At 35.5% G+C, this 21,861-nt stretch overlaps 7 protein-coding genes across 7 annotated transcripts; 2 read left to right on the forward strand and 5 right to left on the reverse strand.

Moving 5' to 3' along the window:
- Positions 1-8,550: 8,550 nt before the first annotated feature.
- Positions 8,551-8,907, reverse strand: MONOS_1655 (uncharacterized protein; the record flags this gene model as incomplete). Its single annotated transcript, XM_067869457.1, has 1 exon — positions 8,551-8,907. The coding sequence occupies one exon, from the start codon at positions 8,905-8,907 to the stop codon at positions 8,551-8,553; it is 357 nt and encodes a 118-aa protein (XP_067735973.1).
- Positions 8,908-11,473: 2,566 nt separating this feature from the next.
- On the forward strand, positions 11,474-12,266 carry MONOS_16938 (uncharacterized protein; the record flags this gene model as incomplete). The annotated part of the gene is made up of 3 exons (XM_067869813.1): positions 11,474-11,507; positions 11,570-11,983; positions 12,028-12,266. The coding sequence occupies 2 exons, from the start codon at positions 11,474-11,476 to the stop codon at positions 11,752-11,754; spliced, it is 219 nt and encodes a 72-aa protein (XP_067735974.1). The 3' UTR covers positions 11,755-11,983; positions 12,028-12,266.
- Positions 12,267-16,343: 4,077 nt separating this feature from the next.
- Positions 16,344-16,938, forward strand: MONOS_1654 (putative maltose O-acetyltransferase; the record flags this gene model as incomplete). Its single annotated transcript, XM_067869445.1, has 3 exons — positions 16,344-16,364; positions 16,498-16,632; positions 16,753-16,938. 3 exons carry the CDS (start codon positions 16,344-16,346, stop codon positions 16,936-16,938), a joined length of 342 nt encoding a protein of 113 aa, XP_067735975.1.
- Positions 16,939-17,995: 1,057 nt separating this feature from the next.
- MONOS_1653 (uncharacterized protein) lies at positions 17,996-18,274 on the reverse strand (the record flags this gene model as incomplete). Its single annotated transcript, XM_067869432.1, has 1 exon — positions 17,996-18,274. One exon carries the CDS (start codon positions 18,272-18,274, stop codon positions 17,996-17,998), a length of 279 nt encoding a protein of 92 aa, XP_067735976.1.
- A 1,001-nt stretch (positions 18,275-19,275) lies between these two features.
- On the reverse strand, positions 19,276-19,981 carry MONOS_1652 (uncharacterized protein; the record flags this gene model as incomplete). Its single annotated transcript, XM_067869424.1, has 2 exons — positions 19,276-19,681; positions 19,920-19,981. The coding sequence occupies 2 exons, from the start codon at positions 19,979-19,981 to the stop codon at positions 19,276-19,278; spliced, it is 468 nt and encodes a 155-aa protein (XP_067735977.1).
- Positions 19,982-20,013: 32 nt separating this feature from the next.
- On the reverse strand, positions 20,014-20,919 carry MONOS_1651 (putative Reverse transcriptase (RNA-dependent DNA polymerase); the record flags this gene model as incomplete). Its single annotated transcript, XM_067869416.1, has 1 exon — positions 20,014-20,919. The coding sequence occupies one exon, from the start codon at positions 20,917-20,919 to the stop codon at positions 20,014-20,016; it is 906 nt and encodes a 301-aa protein (XP_067735978.1).
- A 220-nt stretch (positions 20,920-21,139) lies between these two features.
- Positions 21,140-21,700, reverse strand: MONOS_1650 (uncharacterized protein; the record flags this gene model as incomplete). The annotated part of the gene is made up of 1 exon (XM_067869409.1): positions 21,140-21,700. The coding sequence occupies one exon, from the start codon at positions 21,698-21,700 to the stop codon at positions 21,140-21,142; it is 561 nt and encodes a 186-aa protein (XP_067735979.1).
- Positions 21,701-21,861: the final 161 nt, after the last annotated feature.

A 21,861-nucleotide genomic window follows, 5' to 3' on the forward strand; every position in this document is an offset into this window, starting at 1 on the left:
TTCACTGTGAACAAATGCATTCTTCTTATTAAAAGTTATGAACCGAAATCAAATATTGATCCCCAAGCGCTTTCGCGAGTATATTTTCTTTTCCTTTTTTCACCTATGAATTGTGCATTCTTAGAAGAATTTTCTGATGGTTTAACATGTTCGTTTTCTGTTTCAGGCAATTTGCACATAATATCATCACGTTCAATGGTTTTCTTTTCATGTTTCTGAGTTTTAAAGCTTTCTGCATTCTCAGAAATGCAAAAGCTTTTGTCATTTATGTTCGATGGTTCGTTTTCACAACATTTCGAAATGTTGTGTTTCAATGAAGAATTTGTTTGAAGACTTTTTTTCTTTTTTTCTAATTGAATAGTGAAGTTTTCGAAGAAATCATCCCCCGTTATTAATTTCATGCTGATGCTGTTTGCATGTGAAGAATCGTTTGAAGATTTTTCAACCATCGAAGAGGCTTCAGTGTTCTGCGGAAGACACTGATAAACGGCAGAAGGGTTAAATGGATGAATTACACATGCTGCAAATAATTTTCTAACAATTTTAGGGCAAAGAGAATAGATGACTGCATCAGAAACAGCTGGAATTAATGCTTTTCGGTAGGAAGATATAGAGGAATCTGAAGGAATTTGAAATGATCTTTTCAAGCAATTCTTAAAATGCGCAAATGCAAATCTGTCCAAGGGCTGAGTCAGGTGCGTTGTATGTGAAGGAAGAATTAGAAGATGAATCAAATGTTTTCTGCACCAAGACATTACCGGAAAACAAAGGCGAGACGTATGGTCATCGAGAATAATTGAAGCATGAGCAGATGATCCATGCAGCTCGATTCTTTTCTCATTAATTTTGGGTAGAAACATTTCCATCATTATCTTTTTAAAATCGTTTCTACTCATCCATCCAGTTCCATTAGCTAAACAGTTAATTCGGCGGTATTTTAATTCTTTAAGATCCTCGGAAAGCGTGTGGGACGGCCACAACATGATCGGATCCAAAGATGTGCCATCAGCAAATATAGTGAAAAACAATGTTGCGTTTTTGCGTCTTTGCGACTCAGGAAGAAGAGTGCATTGTGTTTCTTTTGAAACGACAATTATTTTTTCTGGCTGTGTCATTAATACTCCTGTTTCATCCATATTGATGATCAAGTCAGAAGAAATTTGATTTTCGTCTATCATTTTTTTCAATAAAGAGAACCAACTTCTCATATTTTCTATTGTTGAACACTGAAGTCGACGAAGATCAATATATTTTGTTTTAATCAATTTCAATAAATTGGATTTCTCTATAAATCTGCGAGCCCATTTTGTGCTAATTTTAAAGCACTCCAAAGAAGGTGTGCGGTCCTTGTTTTTTAAAATCATAACATTTTCTGCCTGTTTAAAATAAAATTGATTGATTTATCAAAATTTAAAACGACACACAAATCTGATGATATCTGAAACAGTTATTTTATTTGAAGAAGATATTTGAGCGATTGCACAATCCTCAATTTCTTCTTCTTCTTTGTTAAACAATCCTGGACGTTTTATATGATGCGGATCTCTTCCTGCTTTTATTGAAGCAATGTGTCTGTAAACTGATGAATGTGAAACGATCCTTTCTTTTACTGGATCAGAAGGTTTGACTCCATCTTGTTTTAATAGATATTCAACCTTTTCGGCCTTTGTTGGTAATCTGCGGTATTCTGCGGAGGCCTTTATTGGTGACAACTTTTTGGACGGAAGAGAGGATGAAATTTGTGCTTTTTTCATTCGATTAATGGAAATTTGATCAATAAAATTTATTATGTCTATCAACAGGAGATGAGCAAGATTTTAAAAACCTAATAAAAAATATTACCAAAGTTTGTCTGATTGATTTTTTTACCATTTGTTTGAAAATTGAATTCACATTTGAAATATGAATTTGTCACAGAAATGTCCCGGGTTTTGTCCCTGTCCCGGGTTTTATCACGGACTATATGGGTCATTATTTTTGAAAGCATGTGAACTCTATTAAAATTTTCGGTCATTTTTCATATTTCGATAAATTGTTTAATTTTCAAAAATAACAACAATTAAAAAAAGAATTAATGTTAAAAACAGTTTTTTAATATTTTTTTAGTGAGCATTAGCTATTTTGAAACACAAAAGTATTTTTTTGCTCATTTCACAAAATAATCATATTATTCCATCATTTTTATTGACACTTCTGTTTAACTTTAGGTGATAATAATATTTTCGTGATAAAAATGAAAAGTGAAAAAACATTATCTAACGTTTTCTCATTAAAATTTCAGTAATTATTTTTCTGATCACGATAAAACATTCGATATTGTTTATGTGAAGAATTGATAGTCGCATTCTATTCTAAAATAGCATAGAAGAAGCAGTTCTATGAAAAAATAATTGCTTGTTTTCAATATTAATTCAGTTTGTTCTTTGTTTAAAAACTTCACAATATTTTATTTTTGCAAACCCAAACACTTGATCGTGAATTATTCATAAGTTATATCTGTGCAATATATGATGCTCTTATCTAATATTTGTTTTGTTTCAGAACGTGTTCTTCAGAAATGTGTTCACAAACAAATTATAATTCAGCGAAAGCATTCATGCCATAAATTTCTTGGAATAACATAATTGTCTAAGGAACAATGTGCAATTTCTGTGATGCAAAAAACATTTCTCTTTTTCTGAATTTCATCGTTCGGAAAAAGGAAATAATTTGATAAAAAATCCAGTTTACTTCTCGCCACAATTTCACGTTCTCGTCAGCCAACACCACAATCCTTTCTTTGGATTTCTCATTTCACTATGAACAATTCAAAAGTGTCTCATTCCATTGATATTATTTGCTTCAAGTTTTGGTGCGTGAAAATGATTTCAAAACAGTTTGAAACTCTAAATGTTCCGATCAATTGATATTAACAGTTTCTGATTATGTTTTACGATGGCAAAGAATTTTTAAACTGCGTGAGTTCAAGAAGCTCATCATCACTTTGAAAATGAAGCAGAAGATTCAATGAAATTACCCAGAAGTTACAATACCGTTTCTGAATGTGAAGAATTTGGGAATGCGACACTGATATATAACAAAAAAAGAGCAATGAATCAATAAACAAAAATTATGATAATAAAAAAATTAAATATATTATTTTGAACATTCGAAATATTACTGAAACAGTGAAAGCCATTCAGAGAACGTATTTTCTTTTATTCACTTGTAAACATCATATGTTTTTTTTCTTTTTAAAAAAAATAAGAAATCACATTCTTATAATAGTTATTCTATTTTTGCATGAACAATATCTCCAAAACTTTCGAAAAATGCAGATTACAAAATTTATTGGAATAAAATTAACACAAAAATATTTAAACAAAAATTCCGGCCGAAAAAGTTAATACAAAAACAAATCAAAAATATCAAATAATAAACTTTCATTTAATTTTGAATTGGTTCAAAAATGACTTATCAAGCGTTTGCCCTGGGAGGCTGATTCTGGACCCAAAGCCTTCAAGGGACTGTGCTGGACCGGTCACAGCACAGTCCCAGGACGGAATCAGCCTAGCCCCTTCATTTTCTGCACACAGCAAAAAAATCCGGGGTACTTTAATTTTTTGGAATATTTTTCCAAAAAAAATTAAAGCTTGAGCAACAAACAACTTGAAAAGTTCATTTTCAAAACAAAGACAAAATTATTTGAAAGCAGAAAACAACAAATCAAAAAACTTTTGTAAAACTAATTCAATAAACAACAGTGTTTTTTTCTTTCAGTGAACAATTTTAACGTATTGCTTCCAATTAACTCAACTTGTGAAACAGACTCGCGAATTGAAAATTGTTTTTTATTTTTTTCATCTCTCACCCTTTCCTCTTTAAAATTCATCTTGACATCCCCTCTTGAATTCGATGGAGAAGCAACAGATCTGTAAATATTTTCATTTCGCTTTTCGTAAAATAAGAAGGTTTTCACTGCATCTGCCTTCAGCTTTTTCCAAAGAATTTTATTGGAAGCGTTGTACCTGAAAAAATATGTTATTAAAAAAAGAAAAAAGATCAACAATCATCAAAAGAAAAAATAAAAAAATAAAACAACCTTAAAAAATACCGACATGTATATTTTTGTTCATTAACGTCAAAAGCATTCAGTGAATGAGAGTTGTGCGTGATCTTATTGAAAAAATCAATTAGTTCATCTATATTATTTATTGAGATATCATTGTTCAATTCGTAATTAAGCAGACGTGTCAAACTCCCGAACTCCCCGTCACACTCACATTTGCCATGTTTTTCACAAAAAAATGATAAAGTGGTTGTTTTATTTTTAGCAAATGAAGAATTATTAGACAAAAGGAAATGAAGGAGTTGTGAATTGCGAAAGTGTGGCCCAGTGTCACACATGAAATGAAATGTGTTTATTTGTTGAAGTATTGGCAATGAAAGAACGTTTTGCAAACACTCAATGGTGAATCGATAATCATGAGTGAGAATCTTCGAAAAGAAATTGAAAACGTGTTTTGTTCTGTTGTTTTTATCGTCCAAAACATAAACAATAACACAAAAGTGAGATGCACTTTCTTTGGAATAGAAATCTTTGCTTAGTTGATTTCTCCGAATTGGAAAAGTCCAGTTTTCTTTAAAGTCAAATAGAATTAATGCTTCGTTTGGAGTTAAGTTGTTCTTCAAAAATCTGAAGTGACTTTGTTGATGAGATGCAAGAAGTCGATGATCTTCAATAAGTTGCATTGTTTCCTTTTCTTTTTCTGGAAGATCAGAATTCTTTGATTTGAGGTTGTCTCGTTTTTTTTGAAGAGAGGAATACATTTCGCATAAATGACATAAATCTGTTCGACGCTTAGCCTGCTTAATATGTTTGGTCTTTTTATAGAAAGTGCTTTTGGACATTTTAATATGGGTTTCTTTAAATTTTTCAAACAACTTGGCTTTTGTCATGTTTATTATTCGAGTCGGAGGTTTTTTCATTTGAAAATCAATCTGCTTTTGATGATTATGTGTGAAGTTCTTTTTGATTGAGGAGTTTCTTCGTTTGAAGCAATTTCTAGTTTCCGATGAAGATGTTGCATTATTTAAGAAAGTGCATTGTTTTGAATGAATTGGTTGATACAATGAAGTGGCTGAATGTTGTTGAATTGATGAAGCAATTGAGTCATTTGCATGAGGAGTGTTGTTTGAAATGTTTGAAGAAATTGAAGTGAAACGGGAAGGTGATGATACGTAATTTGTCGTTGATGATAGGCACAAAGAATTTGTTCCTTCATCTTCAATGTTCTTCATGCTATTTGCTGCATGCTTCTCGAACGAATTAATTCTGATATCATCGTGATGATTTTGAGACATGAAAATATCGCGTCCAATGTTAAATAAGTCGGGGGAGAATGGATTCTGAAGATTATTGAAGCGCTGTTTATTGTCACGAACGTATACAAACAAAAATGGACGAGAACCGCCATTTATTTGTCTATTTATTTCAGATTGCACATTTTTTCCAACCACCGAAATATTTTCATCGTTGCATAATATCCATTCATCGTTCGACAAATGAACGTTGCCCTCTTTTTGATTCAAGCACAAAGAGAAAAAATGTCCATATTCATTATTCCCTTGAAAGAACAATACAGAAATCAAACTGAAGTTACAAGCTCCTTCAACATGACAATCACCACATTTCAATCCCTCCATTTCATTTGAAAATGACAAACAAAAAGGAACATTCAACTCGTTTTCTTCGTTGTTATTTTGAGGTTCAAGTGAAATGGCTAAAATATTTGGAAACTGAATGATATTTAAAATTGCCAAATGATTTGTATTGTGTTTGCATTTTTCGCAAAATGCATCTCTATTGTTATGATTTGATGTGCTAAATTGAAAAGATTTGTTTAATGATTTGATTATATTATCACCATTCAAGCGAATAATTGGAGAGGTTTCTGAAAAACCAAATGAAAAACTGCCACAAACTGAGCACTTTTTGGGGAAATTAATCTGAACATCCATTTCTTTTGAAAGGGCTGGAGTTGTTTTTGATAAATCACTGAAGATATTCAGAAATGCCTCATAGAATTCTTGCTGATTTCCTCTAAAAAAACAGTGTTCATTTTCCCATTGTTTAACAAATGATAGTGTCCATTTTGATTTGATGTTTGAGTTGAAACCGCATTGACTGCTCTTGAAGGTCGAAACAAGTTGAATTAAGTTGTCAAAATATGAATTCTTTGATACATTTTTAACCTCGAAGTGATCAAAAAATTGATATATTGATCTGAACACTTGAATCAAAGAAGCCAAATAACATGTATTACCAAAATTCTGTAAAGGATAACAGCTTATCGGTGCAGAATTATGGCCGATCGATGTGTCTTTTGATGTTTTTAGCCATTGATCACGTTCATCACAATTTGACCCATATGTGCTTTTAATATCTTTGAATGATGAATGAGATAAATCTACGTTGATGGATTCCATTTCTATGTCTCCATCATTAACATCATATGAATTGTTTGAACAATCAAAGTTTGATGATCCAATGTTTAAAGCACCACCATTAAATGTTAAACCTTTGATTTGCTGATGTGATCTGCATTCGCAGTCAATCCATTGATCGATTACTTGATGTATGTTATTAAACGTGGGTGAATTAATATCATTTATTTCTATTTCAGGAGACCCAAAGTCCAAGTCTACAATTTGATCACTTTGAAAATAGTTTTTTAGAGGGTCGATATCTTCCTCCATGCAATCATCTGAATTTAAAATTGAAAAATCATCATCTTCACAATCCATTGAGCCTTTTCCGAATTAATTTGAAATTCAATTTGTTTCATATGAAAGAATAAAGCAAACATTCGTTTAACTGAACTGTCCTTCTCGAACCTTCCGAAGATTCAGTTGAGTTTTCTATTAGAAAATTCAAGAATTTTTCCTCATCTGTTTTGCTGAGCTCTTGGTTTATCCATCAAAAAAATATAGAAAAAAAATGTACCATTTTATCAAAAAATGAATCCAAACTTGATTTAGAGGGTGGAAGAGTTGGTTTATTAGGATATGGAATATCAAAAATTTCAGAAGAACTGTTTTGCTTTGCATGATTATAACTTCCGATTGTGCAGTTAAATCCAAACATAAGAAGCTGCTGATAGCTGAATTCGTGGCATAAACATTTGATAATAGAAACTTTTGAATGAACATTGAGTTCATTATTGTATACAGATGCCAGCCTCATAACAACATATTTGTTTTTGTCTGTTGAAAAAGATTGAAACATTATTGTTCAAAGAAAGAATACAGTAACAGAAAACGAAAAACCATTGAATATCTTCTGAATTTGAGGAAATAACTTTTTTCCTTTATTTGTATGTTGAAACATGTATTCCATCAAAAGAACAGGGTCTCCGTATGACTGTTCTTCCAAAAATTTCCATGATTTGCTGCACTTTTCACTTTTCCTGGAACTTGACAATTCAGAAAACAATTTTCCTTCCATGATCATCATCCTATATTTCGTATTCGTTGATCTTAAAAAAAGAATTGATCTTTTCATTTTTTTCAAAATGCTAAATGACAGATGAAAATATAAAAGCTGATATGTGCTTTCCATGAATTTTTTGACTTTTCATTTTAATTTTTCTAAGAAAGCTTCAATTTTTAAGTTTTTTCTTCCAATGAATTATATGAAATGTTCTGATGACTTTGAAGGCATGCGATCAATATGATACGATTGAACATGTTGGAACATGCATTTAAAAAGAAAAGCAGAAGCATTTCGGTTCGTGCAGTTCAAATAAAGATGCATATGAAGAATTATCCACATTATAAAGATCAGAAATAACAAATCATCAATAAAACAAGAACAGAGAAAAAAATGTCAAAAAAACAATTTGAATTGTGTCGTCTGTACAGCAAGGGAGGATGATTATGTTAGTATTTGTCAACTTAGCTAATGAAATCGGATTAAATTAATTTTTGGAGATGAATAAGTTGAAAAAAGAATTAGAGGAAGAGGAAGAGGAAATAGAAGCAGGAGGAAAAGATAAATTGGAAGGTTTAATCTGAACAACTTCTGTTTGAACTACATGTTGTTAATTGCGAAGAATAGCTTTGGAAGAAAAGGTGGAGGAATACGAAGAAGATGGATGATGAATCATTAGGCGATATTACCTTCTTTACTCCATCTGAACTCAGTTCAGGTGAAATTACTTTCAAATCTGCATTCGATTCTTCTTCTTCTTCTTCTTCCTTCGCCTCGTCCTCCTTCTCTAAGAAAAAAAGCAGCCATCCAAAAAGAAATTCAACAGTATCTCCGCAAAACCCATTGAGCAACAGAGGAACTGTTAATGATGATGCAAAATACTCTTTTTCTTTTTCTTTTTCTTCTTTAACTTCTTCTTTAACTTCTTCTTTCTCTTCCTCTTCTTCTTCTTTATCTCCTTCTTCATTCTTTTCATCCTCTTCTTTAATTTTTTTCGAAGCTGTACAGAAAAACCCATCTGTTGCTTCTTCTTCTGCTCTCCTGTTCTCCCGTCGGATGTCATCGGCTGAAAAAATACTTTACACTTCAGGTTCTACAAAATGCTGCTTGTCTGAATCCGCCTCAGCCACTGCCTTCACAGACCTCAGCCGACTCAGCCCAAACGCCTCCACAACCAGCAGAGCCATCGCTTCTTCCAGCTTCCTCTGGTTCTCTTTAATTCTCTTCACAAACTCTCCGTGCGCAATCGGACGCCCACCTTTCTCTTCATCCTCATCACCTCCCTCTCTCCCTCCTTCTTCTTTTCCCTCTTTTTCTCCATTTTCTTCTCCCTCTTTGCCTCCCTCTTTTCCTCTCCTTTCTCCTTCCTCTGCCTCTTCTCGCTTCTCCAAAATAGTCAGCGCAATTGAAGCTGGAGACAAAACCGCATCCTCCATCCTCAACCCCTCCGCCTCCAGCCCCTTCTCCACAATCTCTCCCGCTTTTCACACTGCATCTCCTCGCCCCATCACTTCGATATCCGGTTTCTTCTTGCTAAATGTCTTTCTTCTGGTGAATCAATCTGCATGATGGGTCAAATAGATCTTTTATCGATGGGAACGCATTCACATTCTCCACTACAAAAATCCGCTTACTCTCTTTCTTCGTTTCCACTGACGCTGCAAGCGAGGGAAGTGGCGCTTCATGCTCAACTGGAAGTATTGTAGAAAGAGCCACATCGTAGGCACACAACACCCTCATTCAACAACACCCTCCATGCTTCAGCATTACCTCGCGGAGCTTGTAGAATACTCAGCAACGAGTTCTTTTGAGTTGAATTCACTTCATCTGTTTTTTATACTACAATCCACAGCCGTTTCTCGATGTTGTCCATCGCTCCTGTTGACGTAAATGATGCAGCCACTGCAAATACATCCGAATGGTCAATTTCTGGCTCTGATGACAATGATGAAATCTGTTCATTCACTGTTACCTATTTCTCTTCTCTTCTCCGCCTCAACAATGGAGAAGCTGTCGAAGAATACCAATGTCTCAGAGATAAGTGAAGAATTCTGCACTTCGATGGCAAAATGAAGCTTTCTCGTGAATCCAACAGTTTCTGCTTGAAGCTCCACAGGCGAAACTGGCACAGCATCTGCATTCGGATCAGAAAGATCAACCAACTGGGAATGCTCTCCGTTCTCGAGTAATGGGAACAGATGGAAAAGAATTTCTTCAGCTGAAAAGTTGAAATGGGAAGATGAAGAAGAAGCTATGCTGACAATGAATGAATTATCGTTCTGAACCAAAATCAGAAGAATTAAATGACAGTCATATGAAAAGATCAACTCAGAAATGGAGAATGAATCAGTTGCTGTCATTTGTTTAATCTGTTGGATTAAGGCAAAAATCCCACAGAAGCCATGAGGCATCAGAAAGATTCAATATAATAAAAGTCATTCCGATCTCAAAATCTGAATACTGCCAAGCTCTTGTTCATGATGAAAAACATCTTTTCTGGTTTGGGGCGTGTTTTCTTGCCTGCCTTCATTTTCCTTTCGAAATAAATAACATTTTCAATTACTGTTAAAAATATCCTTCCTCAAGCAAGTTTCTTTGTTTCCATTTCATTTTTCTCTTTATCTCTGAGGCTGACGCAATTGATGAAGAATTCACAACAGATGAAGCGGATGACGATAAAGAAGGAAATGCTGAGTGACATGATGTTGATTCATTTGAAGCAGAAGAAGATGAAGATGATGAAAGAATCGATTGGGGTGATTGAAAATTGAGAAGATGAGATCCAATAAATATCAACGGAAAAATTCTGTGAAATTCTCATCTTCAGGATTATGTCTTTTTCTGGCAAACAATATTCCTCGAATTCATAACAATCTCAACATGACCCTTTCTCTCTTTTGAACAAAACATACAACGCACGCGCCAATCTTTTTTTCATTCTATTTTTTTCTATTTTTGCTTCCCTTTTTTCACAAAAACCATCTTTCCACAAAAAAGGATCTTTTTGTCAAAGTCCGATTATTTGCATCTTCATCATATCTTGAATTTTATCAATCTTCATTTCATTTTCCTTTTCTGCTTTTCTTCTCTTCAAATCTATATAACCCCTCGCTCTTTCAACATCCAGAATAAAAAATAAATGACAATTACTTTAATAAAAAATAACAAAAAACCTTCTCAACAATTTTATAAGCAATTTTCTACATTTCATTCCCTTTCAATGCTCGTTTTCCTCCAATGAAAATTCATTATTCTTTTAGTTTTCAAGTGTTTCATCATCTTGTTCACGAAAAATCTTTTTCAAAGATCTTTTCACATTCAATTTCTCCAATTTCCAGAACATTAGAAAAAAGTGAGCACCATATTTTATTTTGATTTTGTCGATCTTGTCAATAAATCGAAATGATATCATTCCAACCCCATTATGCTGCGCACTTTCCCGAGATATCAACTGATCGAATCAAATATTCAACACAGAAAAGAACATATTGTCCATTCATCAAATAATTCACATTCCTGAGCTCTGAAAAGGATACAGATAGAAGCACCTTCAAAGTGAATAGAACAATGAAAAATACAAACATGCAGATATTTTCATCAAGTTTTAAAGTTGTTGTATTTCCCTTGATAATCCAATTTCCAAATATAATCAGATAAAAATCAACATTGTTTTTCCAGCGATTCGTACAAACATGGGAAAGAATATATCCCATTTTGCATGACAAATTCGTTCACCGATCACTCATTTTGCAAATTGATATTCCTATTCAAAGAAAACTGTTCGATCATTTCATCCATGACTCATTAAAAATAAATATCAAACATCTCATTTTCCGTAAATACTTTCCAATGGAAATGCAAAATACGATTGTGTGAAAGCAAGCATTTTTTATGATTCTTTTTCAGTTTTACCAATTCGCCTATTTCTTCAATCCAAACATGTGGACTTCAACGTGAATTATTATAATGTTGTTGTTTTCAACACACAATCTGTTTTCGCGAATGCAGTCAACGAGTGGAACCGAAAGAATAAATGGTTTGCGTTCATTGATGCATTTGCACACTGTAAAATGTGATTTTTCAACTTTATTTTTTCAGAAATGTTTCATGATCTGGTGCATTGTAATGAGGATGAGCAAAGACTGAAAATAGAAGAAATGATTAAAGAAAGGAAAGTGCCTCTGAAAGATTCACTTTTGATGATGAAATTAATTGGACGTTGCAAAGCGCTGAAGATTAAATGGAACGCAAACTTTGATGCGTCTTCGCTGAATGAAAGATAAAAGAAGATGATTGTGAAGGAAGAAAATAAAAAGAAAAAAAAAAACGAAAAGCTTTTTGCTGATTTTTGTGAATGTTATCTTTTGTTAAAACAACATATCAAACACAGAATTGATGCTCATTTGAATATCTTTCCTTCTTAAAGTTGCACTGAAGAAAGAGGAAAACGAAGAAGCAAAAGAAGAAATGGAAAGGGAATTTCTTGTTTTGAAAAACATTGGGATGTGGGTGGTATGCTTTATTTGTTTATGATTGATTGAATTGTTTTTGATTAGAGAATAGATTAGGATCTTAATAAAAGTGAATTCAAAGAGATCATAAAATATCACCGAAAACATCACAACCTGACTTGTCTTGCACATCAATCAGATTGGGTATTATTGATGGACAGATTGAAAGATGAAAGAAACTTTGAAGAAGTAATTGTGAATGAGCTTCATTTCAAAAGAGATGCTAGAAGAGATCTTGAAGAGCTAACAAGATGTCTTGATTGGAAGAGGAAAGAAGGAGACGAAGAAGGAAAAGAAACGAAAGAAGAGATTGTTTTATTTAGATGGATCCAAATGTTGGATTATTATTTTAACAAAAGCAAATTGAAGAATGAAGAATTTGCTGGACTTATGAGCAGCATTGTTTAGGTGTCTCGAGCATCAAGGGATTTCAACAGAATGATTAACAAGAATTGCATTCATTTATGGAAGCAACAGAGAACGAAGCTATCAAAGTTGAAGACTTGTTGGAAAGTGGAGCTGTTGGTGCTGATTTGGAGGGGATGCAGCTGTCAGCATTAAAACACGATTTGATGTTGAATTGTTTTGCTTTCTTTATGTTTATTTCAAGAAGATTGAAAGAAAAGGAGAAAGAAGAAAAAAAAGAATTGAAAAGAAAAGAGTTGAAAAGGAAAGTGCTTTAAAAGATGGAAGAAGAAGGATACGAAGATATTATCACAAGCTTTCATGAAATATTTGATTTTCTTTACAGAATATTTAATGATGATAATTTTTCTTTGAACTTTTCATATTATTTTGCATTCATTTGAATCAAAAGAGCTTTTTCAAATTTTGATTTTTCGGAAATTGTTATTGTTAAGTCAGAAAAAGAAAGGAAACAAAAAAAGAAGGAGAGAGGAAGAATTTGATAACAATCAGAAAAGAGTCTTTTTCAGCGATACGTGTAACTTTAATCATTCATTCTTCAACACATTTTCATTCTCTTTTATTCTAATCTTTCCTTCTTCCTCTTCCTCTTCCTCTTCATTTTCCTTTTACTCATTTTCATCCTCTTCCTCTTCGTTCTTTTTTTTTCTCTTCTTTCTCTTCTTCTTCATCCTCTTCATCTGTTTTTTCTTCTTCAGCCAAACAAAAAACGAAAGAAGAAACAAAAGAAACAGTCAAAAAAGTGAATACAAAAGAGAAGGCAAAGCAAACACAGTTTGAAATTGATGAATACAAAAAGGAAAGATCATTCTCTCCTTTTTTTTTCTTCGACATCACCATTGACTGCCTTATATATATACATGACAATCAGTGCAAATGAAGATGAGGATGATACAGAACAAAATTGAACATTTTTTTATGATAACAAAAAAGACAATAGCATTATCACTCCAAAGTAGAGAAGCTGGAAAAGGAAAATATGGTTTCGCTTCGTTTTAGATTGTTAGCGACAAGGAATGCGATTCATTAAATGGAATGAGATGAACCTCTTTATTCTCGTTTACAAGCTTCCTCATCATGCTCTTCATTTTAGCATCCTCTAAATTTCTCCTTATGTTTCAATGCCTTTTATAATTTACCCTTCTCTGCGTTCGCCTGTTCTTGTTTGAATTGGCTTGATGCTTCATTTGATTACAATTGAAGAGAAAAGGTAACTTTTTGCTCTTAAGCGTAAATGATGATTTAGAAATAGTTGAATAGAATCAAAACCTCCATCTGAACAAGATAAGTATGAGGAAGAAGAAAAAAAAGAGGTGAAATAAAAAGAACAGGAAAATGATCGAAAACTCTGATCAGATAAAAAGACGTTGAATAAGTTGAAAGCATGTTTGCAGACAAAGGCTGTTGATTTTGCAAAACATATTCATATGAACACATCTTATTGAGGAGAGTGTTAATTCTGATAGCACAAGGCAAATGGATTGGAGACGAACAGGCGGAATACGCAGAGCCAAAAGAGAATGAAATGATATATAAATTTATGAAGCATATGAATCGAAAACAGTTGCAGCAATTGACCTTCAATTCGCGATTTTAGAATAACTGCTAAACTGTTATAGCACAAATGTGTTTCATGATTCCTATCTTCTTTTTCTTCACAATTATTGTATCATCGCCTTTTTTCCCAATCAAATGTTTTATTAACCATTCTTTCAATCTTCACTGGAGCAAATTTTCCGAATGGCATAATGATATCTTCTTCTTCAATAATCTTTTAATAGATTTATCAGGAGTTTTATTCCAACTTTCAGAGCAGTTTTTTTCCTGTGAAAATTCCGAAAATCAGTCGAAAACAGACTTGTCAAATGGAAGTGAGATGAAACATGTGAAATCGATCGAAAAAGCACATACAAAAGGAGCAAATGTGAAAAAGAAGAAGAAGAGAAAAAGGCGGAAAGAAGTGGATTTTGAATACTTCATTTGGAGTTTGTTTCATAATAATAGGTTTAACAAGAATTTAACAAGTTTTCAATTGTGCAGTTTAAAAGCTTTAAAATCTGTTTTATTTCGAACTTGATCATCAGATTCTTCAAAAATTTCAAAAGTTCAATTGTTTCTTTTGAAATCCTAAAGCACGTCATTCTTTGATCAGCTCCTCCACTGGATTCCCACACACAAACCCATTAGAACAAGCATGTTTTCTGAAGATGATGTGATGAACGAACTTTCGCAATCTTCATCCACGGCATTTGGTGATTCAAGTTTCATGATGGGTGGAGAGACAGCCAGAGGTCTGGGGAGGAGAGGGATATTTGGATTAGCAGAACTGGAGTTGTGAATCGAATGAAACATCAGCACGTTGCACATTCAGCCCAATTGAAAATGAATACAAATCAGTATTCTCATGGAGCTTGAATGAAAAGAAAATGAATGTGGAAAAAAAGAAAAATAAAAATAAAAATAAGGTTGTCAATTTTCATTTTTCTTTCTTTCTTTTCTTTCTTTTTTTGTTTTGTCTTATCTTGTTTTTGAATTCAAAAATGAAGCATTCTCAAAATATTTCATTATCAAAAATCCAGAAGATTATTGATTATTTATTATATTGTGAAATGAGAAAATATAAAAATCACATTTTTGATAGGCAAATTTCAATGTATTTCCTCAGTCGATCATGGAATAATTAGACTGATTTTTGTGTGTGAGAAAATATTTGTTCCCAACTGTTAGAAATGATTATGATTCATTGTAACTTGCTATTAATTCTTTATTTCCTTCTTTTTCCATTTGTTAAAAAAAATCCATTTTTGAAGGATTATTAAACGCTTTGCCAATTTGATCAACTTGTATTCCTTTCTGTCTCCAATTAACGTTCATAAAAAATTCCAGATATTCATATGCCACATTGAAATGCAATGCTGTTTGTTGTTACTAATCCAAAACAACAAAATAAGTTCGGTTTATCAGCAAGGCATCAACTAATATGTGTTCGGTTAAGCGGACTCTTCTCATCTGTTAAATGTTGTAATAACATATTTCTATGAAATGATTAATAACCTTATTTAATGATTAAATCATACTGTGAGTGAATCCAGAATATTTTAAATACCACAAACGGTGAATAAGAAATATAAAACAAAAACGCTCAAAACCTTTGTTTTCTTGTTATCTCTTCATTCGTTTCATTTTCTTATTCAAGTGGTTGATTCATCACCTTTTTCACTTTTATCAACAACTCAAACATTCTTTTTCTGCCATTCTTTCAAATTTCGAAATTTACTCTTTCATATTCTATATTTCACTTAAGAGATCAATTTATTGAAAAAAATAGAAATAATTCTTCTTTCTTTTCAATAAACTCTTCAGTATTCAAACACAGAAAAGCAAATGATTTGAACAAACCAATTATTGCATTTTTAACAAGAAATCTTTGCTGAATCCAAATGCTCAATATCAATTTCGCTTTTCGCGTCCTCAGCAACCACAGTAATTAGGGTTTCTTTTTATCGTTCAAATGAATGACTTGAAGAAAAATATTTTCTGAAATACAATATTTAGAAAAATTTTTGATATATATCATATTTGATCAAAGCCAAAAATAAATGATAAAAAAAAATTAAAAACATCAAAATGAATAGGAAATGAAAAGAAAATACCAAAAACAACACATTGAATTCGATTAAAATTGAAAAACATTGTTGATTTGTTGCAAAATTCAAGGACCGAAAAATTGTATGATTTCAAAAATAATGACCCATATATTGAATTCAATAGTGTTGTATGTTTTTTACTCAATTCTTGGAGTGGAGACCCAGAGGTTGTGTTGCTTCGAAATCATTGCATTTTTGAATTTTGCCCATCTGTACGTCACATTTTTTTATGAATAATCTTTACAAAATTTAATGGTTTTCGATTTCCATTTTCAGCTAAGTCATGTAATGCACAATCCAACAAAATCTGTTTGCTCTCATTTTTGTGAAACTTCCTTTTCAATATATATTTTTTTTTAATTACTGTTTTCACTTTTTTTTTGTGGAATAGACAATCTAAAAAAACAAAGAGATTCGACAACTTTGTCTTTCTCACTTTTAGGAATATGGAGAAGGGACAACACTTGTTCCCCCATTTGCTACTGATTACGCTTTCAACATTTCAATAGGAAAAAGGGTGTTTATAAATTCTAATTGTTCATTTTTGGATGGAGCAGGCATTGCAATTAAGGATGATGTATTTATTGCGCCTCATGTTAAACTGATGGCTATGGGTCATCCTATGAGGGCTTCTGAGCGTCGTTTTCAAGATGATAAAGGGTAAATATTCAACGTTGGTGCGCCAATTCACGCGAAGCATGATGCATGGATCGGATGTGGATGTGGAGTCACTCCTGGAGTGACTATAGGTGCTCGTTCTGTCATAGGTGCAGGAGCTGTGGTCACTCGCGACATTCCTGATGATGGAGTTGCAGTTGGAAATCCAGTAAAGGTTATTCGAATAATTGATAATCGTGATGTTCTCGATAAACCAACTTTATAAGCTGAACTGGCTGCATTGAAAGAGAAAGCAAACACAACAATCAGCTCTCTTCGTTCACTTGAATTTACGATTTCTCTTCAGAAGGAGTTGCAAAAAAAGAAATCAGGATCTTTTTCAAAGGGCAGACAATTTCATTCGATGAACAAAGATCTGATTTCTACGAAGTAATTATAAAGAATAGGCACTATATGAAGAGCTACTATCTATTTATTGTTTTTTTCATTAAACTGTGTGCATATTGCAATCTCTCATCTTTCAGATAAAAAGAGAGTTCATACTTAAGTGTAAGATGCACGAATGGGTCATTACAAAATAAATTGGTATTTATATTTGTGTATTTTCAAATTTTTCAGTAATTTTTTTATTTCTCAACACCATTCCAAAAAGAACTTTATTCCATGTTTCATTTTTCGTGGAGAACAATCTATCTACGACACATCATTATTATGGGAGTGAGAGCGCCTTATTAAGGGCTCTGTCGTTCACAAAGTGATGTGAAAATGGATGAAGCGGAAAAGAATTAGAACTTTAATAAACAAAAAGTGCAAAAACAAAGTGCACTGAGGTGTGGTCGAGGTCGAATGCTGCTGTGGCCCGTGCGCTGGGTTTAGTGTTGTTAAGATTTTGGCTTAAGCTTCGACTTAGGCTTCGGCTTTGGGTAAGGTCGTTGCTTCAGTCGTTGTTATTGAAATTGTTCAATGCGAGTTAACTTGCTGTTATGTTGGCTTATTCTTCTTGCTTGGTCTTCGGTTGATTCACATTTCTCGACACCAGTTCTTTCTTCTCTCTGTTTCGCTTACTAACTCTCTCTCTCTCCAATCCTGTAATTTCTTTATAATGAGTGGTGGGAAGAGCTACGCTCAGGGCGTGCAAGAGAGGTGTCGTAGATAGATTGTTCTCCACGGATTTAAGTGCAGAGCACCTTAATTCTTCAGAACAATCGTGATCTTCACCACCTCTCTATTATGGAAGTGACAATTATTGTGCTTATCTCCAGTTACTTTGTGTCTGCTTGTGTGACGAATAAAGGTCTCATTGTGCTGAAAATGAACTCGATTCAGATCGTCTTGCTGTCTTCTGCTTCTTGGTCGCCTGGCTCCTCGATCTTTGATGGATATGTGACCTCTGGCTCTTGCATTGTGCTTTCTTTGAGTGGTGGCGGACCAAATCTGATAATCTCTGAGGACTGGCTTGGTTGTGTGTTCGATGCTGAGATAAGTTGGTGTACCATTTGATGGGAGAGATTTGAGGATAGATAAAACCTTGATGGTGTGTGTGCTGTAGGTGAGAGTCTCGCATATTTTGTAGCCAGCACTTCTGGAATTTTGTTAAGCATAAGCGTTGAAATAGCAGCGTGCTAAATGGAATATGGGCGGTAGTGTTTGGGGACTCCAGTCCAAGACATTCCTGTTCTAACTAGCTTCCTAATCACCTCCACTGTCAGCGGGGTGAATTTCATTGTATTCAAGAGGAATGTGTCACATTCAGTGTGTCTCTGTTTTATGAATTCCCGTAGGCACAATAAGGTTCTTGCTGGGCGAATCTTTGCGTTTGCCTCGTCGAGGGAAGGCACTGTAATGAAGGATGGTGAATTTGTCGTCTTGAGCTTCATTTGGAGATGCACTGCGCTTGAATCTACAATCGATGCGGTCATCGAGAGCTGTGCTAGTTCACGTTACCTGCAGGCTGTGAATATCATAATTAGCAAAATGCTCTTTATGGTTAGTTCAAGGAACGACAACTTCTCATTTGGGGAGTCCTGAGAGAAGTATCGAAACGCGAGGTCTGGCTTCCACATCTTCGTGTAAGGTCTTCTGTGCACCTTGGTTCTGGAGAACGACCTAAACAGCACATGAAAGAGAGGGTTTCCTCCGATCTCCTTACCATAGACCACCTTTGAAAAGAGGGAAATAGCCGAACGCGTGGCTGCCAGACACGCATATGAGAAACCTCGGTCCCTCAGGTCTGTAAAACAGTCTACGCATTTCTTTATCCAGTCATCAAACTTCTTGGGAAACTGTCGCAGTTTCAATCTCCTCCATGCTCTACTGAAGTGTTTGAATCCGAAGCAATACGATCTCCATGTTGTCTGCGCCACACTGTTCCTTGCTGCGCCTTGGATTCTCACATGTACTCCGCATTGTCTCATACTCTGTTTCCACCATCTTTCGCCTTCGTCTGCAACTCGTTTAGCCGTACCGCCATGTATCCCCCCGGTGGGAGAGATGCTCCAGTCCTTCTTAGCCCTTTTCCTGGTATTAGTACCTCCTTTGAGTCTTTCCAAAGTGTCTGACGAGTCATCAACTCCTCCAGAAGTATACTCCAAACTTGATTCTTCTAGGCTGGAAGAAAAAGAACCACTCTCGCTCTTTCCGTATGGGCTTTACTCAGACAAGGCATTATGAGAGGTACAGGGGGGTGTGCAAAGATGACTCCTTCCCTCCAGTCTGCGGCCAGACCGTCCGTGCACCAAGAGCTTCCTTGCCCATTCCATATCGGTCTTTTCTTGTTTCTTGTGTTTGCGAATGCGTCCACATCTGGGACGGCTTCCAGTGCTGCTTCTACTTTGCGAAGATTTTGAGTCCGAATCTCGTAGTCTCCTGCGATTGCGAGTCTTGACAGCGAGTCTGCTATCACGTTCTTGTCTCCTGGAATATGAATTGCCTTCACTGTCAGATCCAATGCTTGACATACATATTGAATCTTTCTCAGCAGAGAAATCAAGTTTGGTCCTGCTCCCCACCTGTTGATGTTGAAAACTACTGAGGTATTGTCCGAACGGAGGAGCAGGTTGTGGATTTTGTTGCGCTTCAGGTTGGAAGAAAAATTGTTGAGTGCAAGGAGAACAGCCAAAAGCTCTCTGTAATTCGATGTTTGTTCCCTGAATGTTGGACTGAGAAGTTTGTAGGAATGTTGGATGTTCTCCGCAATATTCAAGGTTGCTCCCACTGCAAAAGGAGAGGCGTCCGTTGGAAGAACACCTTCCGGGCTGGGAAAGCCCACCAGCCTCCTGCTGAACCGTGTATTCAGTCTCTGTATCCATAGCTCCAGTTGCCTCGTCAATCCATTGTTGAGTTACGCTTCTCCGTACCAGCCCGAGTCTCTCACACCTCTGTTGAGAACAGCATCCCATCTGTTCATGAACAAACTTGCGTCTCTGAAAACGAAGCGCGTAGCGCTGAGTGGCCCTATGAAGGATGCATAATCCCGCACCTTCACAATCTTGCAGCGCTTCACCCACTTCATCCATTTCACACATTGTTGTCTCAGCTTCCTGCGTTGTTGATCCTCTTGTCTCACTGTCATCTGTTCGCTGTCCCATCTCCATCCAAGGTAATCGAAGTGTCTTTTTGGTTGTAGTTTGCTTTTCTCCATATTTACCAACAAGCCTAGCTGCCCCAACCATTCCTCAATTACCTTCGTTGCTGCTCTTAGATAATTCCTGTACTGATGAAGTTGTAGAATATCGTCCAAATAAGTTACACACCTCACCCTCCACCGTTTCCTTTCCTGAATCATTACTTTGCGCATTACCTTGGTAAAGACACTGGTGGCGTCCTTGTATCCAAACGGCATTCCCCTGAAACCGAAGAAATCTCCTCTGAAATGGAAAGCCAGGAAAGGTGAAAACTCTCTGTGTACCGGGATGAGGTAATATGCCTGAGAAAGGTCCAAAGAAGTCGTCCAGTCTTCTTTTTGCAGCAGTTTCTCCACGGTTCGATGAACGTCCATTTTGAAGTGAACATCCTTCAACGCGGCGTTCAGCGGTCTGCAGTCAACAATTTGTCTGAATTTCCCATTCTTCTTCGGGATAAAGAAAATGTTGTTCAGGCAACCAACCTGGTCCGCGGTCAGCTTGGTCAACACTTCCGTCCTCAACCCCTCTTGTATCCACTTCGCACAAGCTTGTTCCTCTTTCTTCCCTCCGATAAAACCTCTGCATCGTCCATTCTCCTTCTCTAGTCTTTCTCTTGCGCTCATGCTCTTCCAAATCGGTCAAATACCCTCCGTTATCACATTTCCTGCTCCAATTTCCTCCCACGCTTTAGCGAAGGACTGGGTTCGACCTCCTTCTTTCTCCGAAAAAAACGAAACTTCGACTGGATGAATTGTCTCTTGGTCGAAAAGGATCTTGAGATGCGCTCACTCTGACGGCTGGCTGCATATGTAGAGTATGTTATAGCTTCTCGTTTCATCTGCATCAGCGGTGCAGTCCTCTCAAGTTGTTCCCTGTGAGTAATGGGTCTTCTTTTTCTTCCTGTAATAACCTAGCTGCAGCAAAACCAAATTTTGCAATTATCCTCATATGTCTAGCATCTTGTAGCGCTGCAATTATGAAGGTTAACGCGTCGCTTAAATACGGTTTATCCTCCTGCTTCGCATTCTGAGTTGCCAACACTATTGCCTTCAGCGCTGGGAGTAATCGGGACTCTTCTTTCCAGGCTCCCTCGTCAAGTGCGCCGGAAAACCAGCTTCTTGATCGGGAGTGAGCGTGGGTTCTAGATGAAATTAACGGGGGAGCCGAGAGTAATTCATATTCTGCTGTGGACCGATTAATATCACTGGCACTAATTGGAAAGTTGAACACTGAGTTAGAGGTTTGATCTCCGAATAGTTTCTTGCAGGCTTTATCCAACGGACGTGTGGGAGTAGAGTCTGGAGTCATTGCAATGTCGTCGGCTAGTTGAGGCGCAGATGATGAAGGAAATGCAAAACTGGAAGCTGTGGGAGTTGGATTGGAGATGGGGATCGGTGCTCCCATACCGCCTGTTGGTCCGCTTTGCGGGAATATCACGCTCAGTCCAGACACAGGTCATTCCAACAATGTTGACATTTCTCAAATTTTGTGAACTACGGAGCCCTTAATAAGGCGCTCTCACACCCATAATAGAGAGGCATCGTAGATCACGATTGTTCTTGAGA

This window comes from Monocercomonoides exilis (genome assembly GCF_001643675.1).
Source record: "Monocercomonoides exilis strain PA203 chromosome Unknown scaffold2-2631571, whole genome shotgun sequence".
In the NCBI taxonomy this organism is placed as follows: domain Eukaryota; phylum Preaxostyla; order Oxymonadida; family Polymastigidae; genus Monocercomonoides; species Monocercomonoides exilis.